Source organism: Panthera onca, chromosome B1 (assembly GCF_046562875.1).
Source record: "Panthera onca isolate mPanOnc1 chromosome B1, mPanOnc1 haplotype 2, whole genome shotgun sequence".
NCBI classification, from domain to species: domain Eukaryota; kingdom Metazoa; phylum Chordata; class Mammalia; order Carnivora; family Felidae; genus Panthera; species Panthera onca.
In genome coordinates this window covers 125790990-125806841 of record NC_138342.1, presented here as the reverse complement: position 1 = coordinate 125806841, position 15852 = coordinate 125790990, and the positions used below count along the sequence as shown (strand labels likewise).

Below are 15852 nucleotides of genomic sequence, written 5' to 3'. Positions count from 1 at the left end.
CCTCGCAGCCTCCTAACAGGTCCCCGAGCTTCCAGCCTGCCTGGCTCATTCTGATCCGCTATGCATAAAGGAGCTCAGCAAACTCTCTAGAACACAGAGCTGATCATGTCCCCCTGCTTAAAGTCCACTGTGTCCAGGAGCAAACCCAAGCTTCTACTGGTCTGATGCACAGACACCCAGCCCACCTGAATCTCCAGTCTCCCCTCACTCTCCCCACCAGTGCCATGGCTTCCACCTGAAATGCCTTTCTCCCACCTCTTCACCAGGTGATTCTTCCTCTTCAGAGACCTTGAAATGCCCCATCCTCTGGGGAGACTCCCTCGACCATTCCCAGCACTCATCAGGCCTCACAGCGTCATCTGGGCACTTGTGTGTCTGCCACAATAGATGGGCTGCTCCTGACGGCAGGGCCTAGGCCTAACATACCCTGGGCACGGTGCCTAGCAAACTGCAGGTATCCATAAATATCCATGACGGATACAATAGAAAATAACCACAGGCTGGACAGCAAAGGGCATCACCAGGGTTTAGAAGTAAAATACAGACGCATCTAATAACCCCCAAGTGTGGGCAAGCCGCCACTCAGGCCTTGACCACAGCCGGCCGTGCGCGGTGAGGCGAGGGGAGGTGTGGCCTAGGCCAGCACACCAGCCCAGGAGCTGGCTGAGCAATGCAGCTGTGATGGCGACCCATAAGAACTACTGGGCATCAGAAGCCGGCACACAAGGACGTGTACACAACACACAAAAGCTTCATCAAACAACACCTCCCTATGTGCAATGCACTCTCTTTATTCTATTATTCTGAAATGCTGACTGCAACTCAGGAAATGCAGTTCATAAGCCACTAACGTGTGGCAGCCCACAGTATGACCTCTGCATAGCTGTTCATTCAGCTCTGACGCTCTCCTCCCGGCCTATATATGCCTGGACAACGCCTCCTCACCCTTCAGATATCAGCTTGGGTGTCCGTCCCTCTGAGATCACTCCTAGTGCTCCAGACTAGGTCAGAGCACCCAGTTATACACCATACGTGTTGTGTGTGTGTGTGTGTGTGTGTGTGTGTGTGTGTGTGTGTGTGTGTGTGTCTAGTCTAGGTTCTAACATGAGACAGGGACACCGCACCCCGAGCACCATGCCCAGCGCGTGAGGATTTGTTTGAAGGATGAACAGGTATGAAGGAACTAGGTACGTGCTCTCCAGGCAGTCTGGCAGCAAGTCCCCCTCTTTGCCTCTTTGCTCCCTCACTGATTTCCGGCCTGAGGCTGTGCCTCAGAGCAGCATTTTTAAAGGCTCCCACTTATTCCAAACCACCCAAGCTGGCAATACTACCAGAGCAGCCACCGGCAGGGGAGGGGACTGGATGCCGTGGGAACGACCCCCAGGGGTTGTGCAACATGGGGACCTCAATGGAAAGGGGCCCCAGGCTCAGGACAGAGGGCCTGGAGGGGACTCCCAGCTGACAGGTGCTAACCAGGTGCGCCTGGGGAACTACTTAACCTTCAGGGCCCCGCTCAGCCTCCTCACCTACAAGATGGGGTTACAGCACTTGGCCTGTAGGACTACTACAAGTAGGAGGCCGTCAAATAGTTTATGGAAGAACACCTTGGATGTGCTCATTGTTTCATCTCTGATACACACACACCAACGCCCACGCTCACACAGAGCAGGTATTGACAGACACAGGCTGAACAGAAGAGAAAGAAAAGAAATTTCCCATAAAGCTAGGGGTGAAGGAGGCCCGCACACAGGAAACCAGGCTAGGTCGGGAATCCTGTACCCATCCTACCGCTAGACCAGGGGGTTTATCCATACCTCATCTGCTTCCTCTGCAGCTCTTAATTCCCCAAGGTGTAGGAAAGAAATGTCACCAACTTAGGGGACTGAGAGGACCTCTTACAGTATCCAAGAGCTTGGAAGTGGCCACGGGCTGACAGGAGGGCAGGAACGGGTGGAGGAGTGCAGAGCACCCGTAGCTGGGCCTCCCCAGGCACAGGAAAGTGCCTCGGAGGTTTCAGATGAGGCCGGTGAGGGTCTCACCACGCTCCTGGGAGCGTCAAATCCCAAAATGCCCATCCTAGACTCCTTGCTGTACTTCACTGGTCAAACCATTTCCTCCAATGGCAATGTGATAGTTTCACGTGTCAACTTGGCTAGGCCATGAGACTCACACGTTATTCTAGATGTTTAAACGTGATGAACAGGGAAATCAGCAGACTTTGAGTAAAGCAGATTACCTTGCATAATATGGGTGGGCCTCATTCAAGAAGTTGAAGGCCTTAACAGAACAAAGCCTGACATCCCTCAAAGAAGAGGGAACCCTGCCCTTGGACACAGACAGCAACTACTCCCTGGGTCTCCAGCCTGCTGGCCTATCCTACAGATTTTGCATCTCCACAACTGCATGAGCCAATACCTATCTATCAAAAGCGATTCACTCATTCACATACACTCACATCCTATGTGTTCTGTTTCTCTGGAGAACCTGATACAGGTGGCTTTGGAAATAAGAACCTCATTTTGGGAAGATTTTGACTCCTAGAGGCAGTGAATCTAAGAGAAATGAGATGCTGGCTGGAACTCTGGCTCCCTAATGACTGGGAGACCCTGGATGATTTACTTCCATCTCTCATGACCTCCATGCTCCTCGTTTCTAAAAGACAAGAAGCGATCTGAAGTTGCTGCTGAGATTAAAATGAGACACTTTACATGAGATGTGATGCCAGGCACACACCATGTCCATGCCCCTGTCCAATGCAGGCAAGTAAATGTGTGTGGGTCTCAGTTTTTGTCATGCCCCTGGTGCCCGTCCCTGAGGGCTGAACACTCCCTGTCTGTCTCAGTGCAAGAGCTTGGCTCTCCTTTAACTGTGGAGCCCTGTCAGCCTCATGCTGGGAGAAGGCCATGGGCACAGGGCGAGACAGGTGTTATGAACTGCATGCTTGTGTCTGCCCAGGATTCATGCATTGAAACCTTAACTGCCAGCGGGACGATATTAGGAGGTAGGGTCTTTGGGAGGGATATGTGTTAGCTGAGCTCATGAGGGTGGCATTCCATGATGGAAGTATCCTTGTAAGAAAAGACAGGAGAGGATCACTTCCTCTCCTTCCAACCTCCCTACCACTACCCCGCCCCCCACCCCTCCGGCCACACACACACACACCATGTGAGGAAACCGGGAAGAGAGCTCCCACCAGAACCCGACCATGCTGATGAGAATTCCCAGCCTCCAGAATGGTGGGACATACATTTCTGCTGCTTAAGCCACCCAGTCTGTGGTATTTGTTACAGAAGCCCCAACTAAGATGAAGGGTATGGGGCCAGGGACCCCAACTAGCACTGAAGAGTAGTAAATACCTTCCTCAAATGCTCCCAAAGCCACTAGGCATGGGAATGGAATGGGGGGAGTGAACTAAAGATAGTTCCACCAAATTCCCTGACGTTGGGCTGCCACCAGCCACAATTCCCTGTCGGGGCCAGGTCGGCAGCTCCAGCACTCAACCAAGAGGCTGTGGAGAGGCAGCTGCTCACTGAAGACCCCCAGGACACAGAGGGAGACAGTATGGCAGTCACTCAGCAAGCACTGGAGAGCACTAACTATGTGCCCGGTGCCGTGGAAGGGCCTCGGCCACACCCTGTCCTGCCACATAGAGCTGTGTGGTCCTGGGCGAGTCACACACCCTTAAGAACCCAATCAGTACGTGATGACAATTATACCAATGCTCCCTAATATGTGTGGGGTTTTTTTAACTGTTGTAAAATATGTAGCACTTAAAATTTACTATTTTAATAATTTTGAAGCGTGCAATTCAGGGGAATTAAGAATATTTGCAATGTTGTGTAACCATCGCCACTATCCACATCCATTTCCAGAATTTTTACATCTTCCCAAACTGAAGTTCTGTGTCCATTAAACATTAACTCCTCACTCCCCACCCTGAGCTCCTGGGAACCTCTAGTCTACTTTCTGTCTCTAGGAATTTGCCTATTATAGGGATTTCATATCAGTGGAATTCTGCACTATTTGTCCTTTTGTGACAAGCTTATTTCACTTAACATAATATCCTTAAGGTTCACCCATGCTGGGGCATGTATCAGATTTTCATTCCTTTTATGGATGAATATTCCATTATACATATATATACTACATTCTGTTTACCCAATGAACACGTGGGTGTTTCCACCTTTTGGCTATTGTGAAAAGGCAGCTGTGAACATGGGTGTACAAATACCTGTTTGAGTCCTTGCTTTCAATTCTTCTATCTATCCAGAAGTGGAATTGCTCGATTCCATGGTAATTCTGTACTTAATTTTTTTCCATACTGCCTTCCAACAGCTACATGTAACATTTTACATTCCTACCAGCAATGCACAAGGGTTCCAATTTCTCCATATTGTCCCCAATACTTGTTACTTTCTGAGGTTTTTTTTAAAGATTTCTTAATGTTTACTTATTTTGGGAGAGAGTGTGCACTCAAGCAGGGGAGGGGCAGTGGGAAAGAGAGAGAGAGAGACCAAGACAGACAGACAGACAGACAGACAGAGAAGAGAGAGAGAGAGAGAGAGAGAGACCCAAGCAGGTTCCACACTGTCAGCACAGAGCCTGATGTGGGGTTCGAACTCAAGAACTGTGAGATCATGACCTGAGCTGAAATCAAGAGTCAGACGCTTTACCGACTAAGCCACTCAGGTGCCCCCAGACGGTTAGTTTTTTTGTTTGTGACTTTACATGTTTTTTTTGATTAACAGCCATCCTAATGGATATGAGGTGAAATTTCACTGTGGTTTTTCCATGTCTTCATGAATTACCACTCCATAACAAGAAGGGCACTAGAGCTAGAGACAAGAATAATTTGTAAGAAGCTTTCTCCAGAAGAGAATATGGTGGGATTTTTTTTAGCATAATAAAAACAAGATGTAAGACAAATATTCAAGTCACTGAAGCATCATCATAATATAGTGAATACCCAGAACCCAGGTGATGTGTGACTGATACAGAGGCCTCGTCCTAGGCTTGTCCCTATGCCATCCTCTCACCAAAGCCCCTTCCTACCCTGAGGTGATCAGGAGCTTGAATGTTCTATTTTTCATTCTCTTACCCTGGCTGCGGTTAAAACACAATCTCATCACATCTGTTCACATCTCTAAATAATAGACTATTTATGTTGCTTATTTCCAAGCTTAGCCAGAACCACATTCTTCTGGCACTCCCTTTTTTTACTTAATATGTAAAGATTCCTTAAGGTTAGGAACAGATCTAGGAGTACAATTGTTGGGTGTGGGTTCTGTACAGATTCAACCTGCCAAGATAATGCTAAATTGTTTTGCAAGGATTACTCTTTATGTATTTGAGACCTTTAAAAGGAATCACCAGAAGCTTCACAAGATCAACCTGGGCCACACCTGCTCCCCAAAGCATCGGATCAATCACGTATCCAAGTGTAAATGAACAAAGTCTAGGAAGCGCGTCTGAGAGATGGCCAGCTCCTAGAAATCCTCCCACCAGGGCCCCTCCGGTCCTGCCCGGCAGCCTGTGGAGGGATGCCACTTCCCACTGACCTGGAGGGTCTACCAGCTGAAGGGCCGCCTACCTGAAAAGAGAGCAAGACTAACTGGTCACCAGGCTAAAGTGTTTCTGGAGTTCCCAGGCCAAAAGAAAAGGGAAGGTCCATGTGACAGTCACAGGAATATAGGCTTCTCTGAGACTTCGCAAACACTGCCTTCCCTGGGGGATACGGGAGGCATTTCCCCTGAACAGTGGTTAAGCACTCATGTGTCTACCATACAGATCAATCTTTAGCCTAGAGTTTAAACCCATAACTTAAGTCCAGGTCCACACAGTAAGAGCAAAGAGCAAGGAACAGCTATCAAGCTACTTAATTACTACAGATCCCTTTCTCTTCCACACTCTGGTTTAGGGTTTCTTACTGTTGTATATATTACAAACCACATAACTACTGACAACGTGGCCCAGGGGCCATTTTGACCTGGATTTTGTCTTTACCAAAGGCCACTGAATGCCATAAACCAATTTCCTTTGTTGCCCATATGAGGGACAAAAGGGGATTATTCTGCAAGAGCATTTAATGACAGCTGCAAGACTTCAGTGGACAAGTGGACACAGCAAAAGCGTCTTGGGCATTTTAGGGGCCTAAGTATTGCTGGTGTGCAGAAAGGGTGTGTTCCCGGCCACATTCCTGTGGGCTGTGCTATAATGGTGGCCACCTAGAGCTCAGCCTTGCTCCACAGAAGCTGAGGCTGGATGAGTTGCCTATGTGCCCTATTTTGTGTCAGTCGTCAGAAGGGAAGACCCCAAGCCAGTCAAGGAAGTGCTTCCTTAGACAGTTTCTGAGCAAGCACACAGTTTTAACTAATTATAAATTCTCTGCAAAGAGATCATGCACAGCGATGAAGGTGCGAACACATAAAAAAGAGTAAATCCTGTTCAAGGGCCTTTGATTTTCTGTACCCTTTAAGAACCAGCCCTAAGACACAGCAAGTCTGATGGTGGAGGCCCTGAATGCATTCCACTGTGCTTATTTGTACCACTACCGGAAGGTCACAGGGAGGCACGTGCAACACAAGCAGCTCACGTAAAATAAGATGCTCACACGCTCGTGGAGGGAGACGGTGTCGACACATCTGCAGAGCAGCTGGCCTTCAGGAAGAGACAGAGGAACAATGGAGACACCCTGGGTGCCCCAGCAAGTGGTCCAGACAGAGCTGGACACCAGGACTACAGAGCACTGAATGTGAGGGAGACAGGCCTTGGCTCAAAGAGGAGCCCGACCACGGCACACGGTGGTGTGCCAAGAGTGGCTCCCTGGTCGGCAACATCCTCCACAGAGGTCTGTGCTGTTCTCAAAGCCCTACCTACCCATGGCCCCAAATGCTGTCCTACACTGCATCACTCTTGTAGACATCCTCGAAGATTCGGATGGAGAATCTGATACACAGAGAACTCAAAGAACTTGCCCAAAAACACAGAGAAAGTAGAAAGGCCAATCTGCTCTCAGGCAAGATAACTGCAGAGTTGGCAATGCATAGATCTCTGCTAACTCTCCTCTTTCTAAACACAATGAGATACTGGTATGTGTGTACACACATGTATACGTGTATATACATACGTGTGTGTGTGTGTGTGTGTGTGTGTGCACGCAGGAGGTGTCCCTGCACCCAGTGTGGTTCAGACTGCCCTAAGTCCTTGCCAGTGATGGGTTTAAGGTGGGCACATGACCTTGTTCTGGCTACTGAAACATCAGAGCAGGTCAACTAGGAAAGAAGTTCTAGAAAAGTTTCTTTCTTTCTTTCTTTCTTTTTTTGAGGGCGGGGTGGGGGTAGAGAGAACAAGAGTGAGTGGGGGGTGGAGAGGGAGAGAGAATCTCAAGCAAGCTCCATGCTCAGTGTGGAACCTAATACAGGGCCCAATCCCAAACCCCTAGAATCACGACTAATTGAAAGTTGGATGCTCAACTGACTGAGCCACCTCCTTCTATTAGGGTCGATGACCGGGCTGTGGCAGCCATCTCATCCCCACTGGGGATGCTGGCCAGAGGCCCCTGCCCACAAACTGTGACCACGAGCGGTTCAGCAGAGATGGATCCACTGTGGTCTTGATGACATCTTTGAGAATGTGAATTAACCAACCCTTCCGGACTTATCATTATATGAACTAATCCATCTTAATGACAATTTAGCCATTTGTGTCAGTTTCCATTACTTGCAGCCAAAGGCATCCTAACAGATAACGCCTTCTACAAAGGTAAATATCTCTCAAATGATACAGTCTAAAGGATTTCAGAGGCTCCCAGTCAAATCTAATCACACGATGGACAAATTCACCATCATTTCTCAGATGAGTGGGTTTCAACACTACTGTCTCAGCATTCCCTCATGCCATATGGAATGCCAGTATGTGACAGGGCTAGAGTAGGTGGCTATTGTACCACGCCATCCTGGCAAAATCACAGGTATGTATGTTATGGTGATAGAGGAATGATCTTGCTTCAACTCCAAGAACAAAAGTTCTCCATAGAGTATAATTCTTTCATATGTAGGGTTTTGGTGGTGGTGCTGTTTGTTTTCTGACACTATCTAGAGTCCCTGGCTCTCAAGAGTACATGTCCTTCATATATAGAAATCTATTCTACAGGAGGCAGTTAACTTCCTTTCTAAAAAACCACCACGAGCAAATGCTACATTACTGACAATATACCACTAGGCGTTGTATTCCTATATTCCATATATCCCACACATTCTGGCTAATCGACCATTGCATTCCAGGCATCTAAGACCCTCACTGTCTCCACAGAACTCTTTTGGGCAGTCCCACCCCCACGCATCACTGTTTCCACAGCAACCAATGAATTTCATGATGAGCAGGGCTGTTAAGGAAGATATCAAGAGACTGGGGGAAAAGAGATAAACAATGAACCATAGGAGAAATCTGTGAAATATTAAGCTGGGCACAGATCCTCCATGCATGTGTATGAATATTAAAGACTCGGATAAAATCCATACCCTTGTTTCAATATGCAGAGGCAATACCCAAATCTAGAGATTCACACACTATTCAAATGAAAAAAATCATGTAAAGCCTAAGAATGGTAAGAGAAACTATAAACCAAAATTTTTCGACAAGAGTATACTCTTCTGTAACTCAGACTTGGCGAACCTGAAACACTTAGGAGGCTTGGCGGGGGACTCTGGGAGAAGCAAACAAAGGATGCAAATCAGAAGTATTGAACTCCCAGTGGCACTAGCTTCTTTACATCAGGAAAAAGATGTCCTGAACGAAGATGCGCAAGAGTTAAAAGGGTTGGAGAATAAACAAGATGAAACCAGAAGGTGAACTCCACAGCCCCCCCCCCCGGTGTTCAGTTCCTGGCAGCCAAAGGGGACAGCTCTCTCCTGTCCAAAGTGTCAAGGGATAGATGTGTGCTCCTGACAAACCCACAACCCGTGGCTGGATTACAGACATTCTGGGGAGGACAGAATACATGCTACTACCAAGCTCCCGCTAACACTCACCATCCTCAAAAATTGCTCCTATTTCAAAAGATAATTCTGAGCTGTGTTCTGCTTCACACGGATATACTGCTCGAGCCTTCCGGTTGACAACGCTGAAAAGGGAACGTGCAAGACACAAATTAAAATATGAGAAACCGGGAGGGGGAAACCTCACCTTACCCCAACCCTCCCTTCCCAAATCTCATTTATATAGCACCAGTGGGACAACTCCTTCCAAAAAAGAAAAAGAAAAAAAAATAGCAGGGAAGTGAACAGCAGGCGGAACTCCAGCACTTGATTTTCAAGTAAATGATGGGTTTCAAATTCAAATCTTTCTTCGGGGAGCTTCTCTGAGAAGCTTTCGATGAACCTCTTCACCTAGTTGTCCTCTCTGCCTGGTGGGATGCCCTTTCCTCTCGTTCAGCATTGTCAGAGCCACAGGGTGTGTTTATTCCTAAGCCCTTAGTTTACCTATTAGGGGAGGCACTACTATCTTGAGACAGAAGGCCAGGCGGTGAAGGGCAGAGGCGCACACACACCAAGTGACTTCAGCAGTGAGCTCCCGACATCAATCTGTCAAGACTGACAGTCTGCTTCCCACGTCACTCTGGAGGGAGCTTGTTGTTCTGAGTTGGGTCTCCCCTGTTTGACCCACTCCCTTCTGCCTGAAAAAGGCATTTCAGGCTCAGCTTCTCACCACTTGTCAAAACACCCTCTGTGCCCTTCTGGGGAAAGAGCACACAGGCGAGGATGGAAAACGTGCTGTTAGCCAGATGCAAACTGCAGCAAAGGAAGCATCCCACCTCACTGGAGTGGGGGGAGCCGCTGATAAGAACTTCAGCCTACCCCCCAGAAAGAAGAGCTTGCTGGGCCAGCACCTCTGGCTTCTGCACAACTGGCCCATTAAATGGCCACGTTAATTCCTGCTCCCAATGCCCAGTTTACTTTCCTTTAAAAAACAGCGTGTGTTTTATATTCATGGATGAGAAATTCTTCCAAAATAAGCAGTTTCATAAATGCACAACAGGCACCAAAAAGACAGAGTAGGACAGCAGGTTCGAGCAGCACTCACATAGAGCCAATTTCTCCTAACAAGCTACTTGCTCTTGAACCAACACACAGTCAGAGACAAGGTTGTCAATGTTGTCCACGAGGTCCAGGAGGCTGGGAGAACCTGAGCAAGCCCCATGCGAGGAACACAAGAACCTGCTCAGGTTGGTCAAGCCCTTTCTGCGTGCTGCCCATCTTCCACATCGTTTTCCAAACCCCGTACCTTTCAGGCGGCTTGTCCACTATGGTGGTGGGAAGAGAAACGGGGGAAGGCGGTGGCTTGGGTGAAGGCGGTGTAATCGCTGGGCTGCAGCTTGGGGTGGTCGGGGACTGCGTGTTAAGCCACTGGACCATGGGTGATCGCGTCTGGCAGGGGCTACAGGTGGAAGTTGGAAGAACAGGATTAATAGTAATAAAGGCAATAGAACACCAAATACATGAAACTGCATTCCTAATTGGCTAAGATGATAACTTCCTCATCTCTCCTGATGACCAGAAGAGACAGAGTTCTCATTGTATCCTTCCTGGTCTTGTAGCCCCAAAAGCCACAACCCAAAAGTAGAGATGCCTAGTCCTTCTCCAGGTTTGTGGAGATCGAGTCTTGCCCATCCTAGCACCAATCAGTTCACTAATTAGGACACCAGAATCCAATTGCCAAGACTAGCTGCTTGGACTTTTGAGATATCCGTGTTTTCTGCTTTTAAGGAAAGTGTGAGAATCTACAGTCAAACTCATTACCTGTAGCTCCAAAAATTCAAGACATGGTCTATTAATGTTTAAAGCCTTTTCATCTGGTTGTGTACATGGAACAACTCAGAAAAAAACTGCAGCCAGGAATCAAGATTCCTCTAGAGCAGACCACAGACAGCATTTGAGACAGAAACCCATGAGCAGCAAAAATCTTTGATGACCTTAACATTTCCAGTATTTGCAAATTAAAAAAAAAAAAAAAAGCTAACGTATAAAGGTCAGTGAACAGACTCATGGAGGGGCCTAAATGTAAAAGAGAGTTCTATAAATATGGGTTGATTGGAATTAAATTATGTTTCAATTATCTCACACTGGAGGCTTGTGACTTGGTATATGAAGCTTACTTTAAAAGCACAGCGATGGAAGTTTCTCATTTCAATTACACTCTCAACACACATGTATTCAATGGCTGCTACATCCAAATGCTCTTCACCTCAAATTCACCCTCTTCAGCTAAAACCAGTTTCCGTGAGCAGCTTCCTTATCCTTCCACATTCCTGAGCATTACCTATGGTTCTGTCTTCTGTAGCAAAGCTAACATCGAGTTCTATCCATTTTTACTTCCAAGAGCTCCCACGCTATTCTCTTCTCCACCTCCTCCTCAGTGTCAGGAGACTCCCTTTCTCATCGCTTCATGCCTGTGTCACCTCTGTGGTCCCCTGAATAAGCCCCCAGTCTAATTCCTCCCACTTAGCTGGCTCGACCAGCCACCCTTAGCCACGTGAGACCCAGTCTGCCCCATCCACCTACCCAAGAACTAGTGTGCTCCCCAATGTACCCCCTCCATGTCTGCTCCCCCAATGGTCCCCCACCCTGTGCCTCAGGTCTCTCCTCACCAATCAGGCTCCCCAACCCCTCTGCCAGCCCTGATCTGTCCCTTCCCTGGCTCAGCTCCAGACCTGCCTGCCCAAATGCTTCTCCTTTGGACTAAATTACAGATCTTCTCTGAAGGCCCATCCTTGTTCTGTGACTGTTTCAGATATTTCTCTTGCCTTTGGGTTATAATCAGGTCTTTAACTCTCTCGGTAGACCTCACAGAGCCAGGCAGAGTGCTGGGCACGTGAAGTCTTCCACGGACATCTTAACAACCAATTCACACATTCTACAACCAAAACTGGATTTTATAAATCAAGTACATGAAATATTGCATTACTGACCTGATAGGTATTTAGTATGCTAGAAGGTTTCCTATCCTTTGCCCAGAAAAGGGGACAGGGGCTCACATTTAAAAAACATTATTTTTTGAACAATTTATTTACAATCCCCCTATCCAGCCAATTCATTTGGAAGTCATAAAACCTATTTCATACCAAGCAAAGAAACCTATAAATCTCAAATGATCTGTAGTACCAGCAGCAAAAAAGTCACTCCATTCTTTATCAGAAAATGAACCTTAAATGGTGTCTTACTAATCAAAAGGGAGAGGATGAGGGAAGGTCTGACAGAGAATTTAAGACCACACTTAGCCAAACAATTCCCATTTCATCTCCCAGCAATTATTCAAGGTGCTTCTGGGGTGGTGGTGGTGGAAGATGAGATGTTTTACCACACCCCCATCAACTCGTTCAGGTCATAAATAGCCTAGTGATTAAATGACGGCCATCCATCTGCTGAGAGGGAGGACAGCTACAGGATGAAGATAAAGTAACAATGTGACTATATTTACAAGGCTCTTAAAAAATAAAGATCATAAATTTTATAGCTATTATCTACTTAATCTTCACATATTATTTTTTTTTAACATGGCTTTGTTTTTTTGGTAAAGGAAAAACACTCCTTTTGGAAAGTGAAAGAACTGTTGCAACGGCAGGTGCAGAAAGTATGGGCCTATCCCTTTGCTCAGCTTTCTCCATCCTGTCCCAAAACAGGGACTCAGAATCAGCAATCCTGGCTCAGGGTCAGGTTCTCAACATTAACCTTTTTGTTCCTTTGTTTTCTGTGACCCTTTTGTTGTCCTTCAACGTATAGATGTGCTATGTGATCCAGCACTCAACAGGCCACCAAGATAACCATTCAGACTTCCCATTTAGACTTAACATTTCTGTATTCAATTTCCTGGGTTTTCCCCACAACAGCTCAGAAGCCTGACCCAGTTACTTCTCCTTTGGATTTCAGAATCCCACATGGCACAAACTTTGCGAGGTGGAATATTCCTAACAGGCAGCAAAACCCAAGTCTGGAAACAATCTCTATGGAGAGGAGGCATAAGAAGTTACCTGGAGAATGGGAAGTCCTATGAAATAAGAGACCTATGTAGTAAAACAAAGTGTGGAAAACAAACAGAGTAGATGCTTGGCTGGATACAAGAAACTTTTCACAGGCTCCTTCCGCTAAGAAGGAGTAAGGATAGGGCATAAAGTGATTAAATAAATATAAAGTCCTAAAATGAGTTCTCACTTCAGCCAACAGAGGTCAGATAACAATATGTTTCATAGGTGTCTCCCAAAAGCACACTGTCCGTATCTTTTTGAAAGCAAGAAATGATCAGCATAAGCTGCCTTACCTAAATCACCTCCTACTTTTCAGAATTTGGTGTGGGGTTTTTTTGTTTGTTTGTTTGTTTGTTTGGGGGTTTTTTGTTTTTGTAATAGGGATCAAAAACTTTTCTTTAACTACAGTTGACCCTTGAACAATGTGATGGTTAGGGGTACCGACCCCCATGCCGTCCAAAATCCACATATAACTCTTGATTCTCCAAAAACTTAACTCTCATTAGTTGCCTACTGTTGACCTTTGGAAACCTTACCAATAACAGTTAATTCACACGTTTTGTATGTTACATGTATTATATGCTGTATCCTTACAATAAAGTAAGCTAGAGGAAAGATGTTTTTAAGAAAATTGTAATGAAGAGAAAAGACAGTTACACCACTGTACTCTATTGAGAAAAATCCACACCTAAGTGGACCCGTACAAACACACCTTGTTCAAGGGTCAGCTGTATTTAATGGTTAAAATATACTACTTATATTTTCCCAAAAAGCAATGAAGGAAAATATTAGCTTTTAAATAAAATTTCTGATATTCTCTTTCTCTTCTTTGATTTAATACATTTGACAGAAACACTGGGCATTTTGGAAATGGCAGCCCCCACCCCCCCTCGCCTAGACAAAGGACTCCGTTTTTCTTAGCCTGAGCCCTAGAAGAGAATTAAGCCCTAGGGCATCCATGTATATCGGTCACATCTCTCCTATATATTTAGAATAGTTCCAGCTACCTATGTGGTAGGAGACAATTCTTGATGGGTTTCTTGTGTTCTCCACTTCTTACGACTGTTCTGCACTTCTGCCTCTGTCCTAGACTATCTTTACAAGGATGTCTATTGGGCAAACAGCCTGGGAAGACAGAGACTGGGTCTCCTCCTAGAGAAAAAAGTAGGCTTTAATAACCACCATGAAAGATCTGGGTTTCCTAAGCTCTGGGTTCCTCTTGTTTTTTTGTTTTGTTTTGTTTTTGTTTTTGTTTTGAGAGAAAGAGAGCGAGCGAGCACGCATGCATGGGGAAGGGGCAGGGGAAGAGAGAGAATCCCAAGTAGGCTCCACACTCAGCACAGAGTGCCACACAGGGCTCAATCTCAGTACCCTAAGATCGTGACCTGTGGCAAAATGAAGAGGCAGACACTTAACCAACTGACCCCCGTCCTCTCTTAGAACACTCTATGCAGGTATCCTCCACCCGTGGGGCACCACCCTTTGTTAACTGAGGGTCAAAGAGCTGATACTGTGAGCATTGCTACTGCTGCAATTAGTAGTCTTTTCACCACGAGTCCCGTGTCTTCTGCCAAAATCCATGAAATCATAGCAGACAAATTTGGTAGCTTGTAAGCAGAGTACGATTTCAGACTTTAAAGTTCTTGACATTATCATCCTTGGGAGAGTTGAGAAAAGAATCATCCCCTCCCTTTTTTTTTCTTTTTTTTTTTTTAAAGTCTGTGGTTCAGAGGAGAATCCTAGTTAAAAAAAAAAAAAAAAAAGTCTTTTGGGTTAAACCAAAAATGATGGGTAATCTAAGAATAAAAAGCTTAGTACCTGCTAAAACATAATGAAATATTTTGAGTTAAGCATTAAAAAAAATTATATTCTTTTTCCTGCTGCCCCTTTACAAATTTTTGATGAGTAAGACTGGCATGATCACAAACCACCAATTTTATTTAATGATGAGCTGCTACCAATTTCAAAAAAGTACCTAAATGCCACATATTTCCTGAGAGCCAACTTGTGGTTTGCAGAAATGGAGGCCGAAGTCAACTCTTCCTGAAAAGCTCAGAAACCACATTTACCAAAACAGAAATAAATTAAAGAGAAGTACTAATATCTGTCTGTTTGCTATCTTCCCAATTTCATGCACTAAACTGAAAGAACCTTCTTCCAAAAGTAAAACTCCTCTCCGTTTTCAGTGCACAGGAGCCAATATCCCCACCTTCCTCTGAGGAGGAATGTTTCCTTCTCAAAGAAAAGGAACAAATGGCAACAAGAGTGTTTCACTAAAGACACATAAAGGTTTCATACTGCTCACTCAGAACCTCATTCCTGAAACTACTTAGGCTGAAAGTCTATCTGGCTATCCCTAAGGCAACAGAGAAGTCTGTGCCCTGGTGGGGCGGGTGGAGGGCTGGAAGACATAGCAGAGAGTAGAATGTGCATCTGTGAAAGGGACGAGAGCCTTCTTTCCATTAAAAAAAAAGAAAGAAAGAAAGAAAGAAAAAGCCACACTGTTGCTTTGGAGTCTGTATTGCAGGGAAAGGCCCTGCAGCTTTCACAGTGAGGAGGAATAAACCCTCAAAAACATAACATTATGACAGTAGCTGTGTATGTATCCACTTTACAGTTTATATTTATAAACTGCAACAAATCAGCAGTATGTGCCGCTTCTGATTCAAACTGTGACCCGATCTTTTCCAATACCAGACTCTACGCTCCATGCATATTAAAAACTTTTTGGCAGCAGCAGAACACAAGCATTTCAGAAATGGGGGAGGGGAGTCAGGACCTTAACTGTTAAAATTCGACAACAGCTGCACCAGTCACCAGAGAACGTCTGTATC

The 15852-nt window shown here is 45.8% G+C and overlaps 1 protein-coding gene across 5 annotated transcripts in view; it reads right to left on the bottom strand.

Moving 5' to 3' along the window:
- ARHGAP10 (Rho GTPase activating protein 10) overlaps positions 1 to 15852 on the bottom strand; it is a 321446-nt gene that overhangs the window by 930 nt on the left and 304664 nt on the right. For all 5 annotated transcript variants that reach the window (XM_060655658.3, XM_060655661.3, XM_060655662.3 and 2 more), the window contains 2 exons: positions 10282 to 10434; positions 9030 to 9121 (listed from right to left, as the gene is read on the bottom strand). In XM_060655658.3, the coding sequence (XP_060511641.2) occupies positions 9030 to 9121; positions 10282 to 10434 (245 nt within the window). The remainder of the gene's footprint in view (positions 1 to 9029; positions 9122 to 10281; positions 10435 to 15852) is intronic.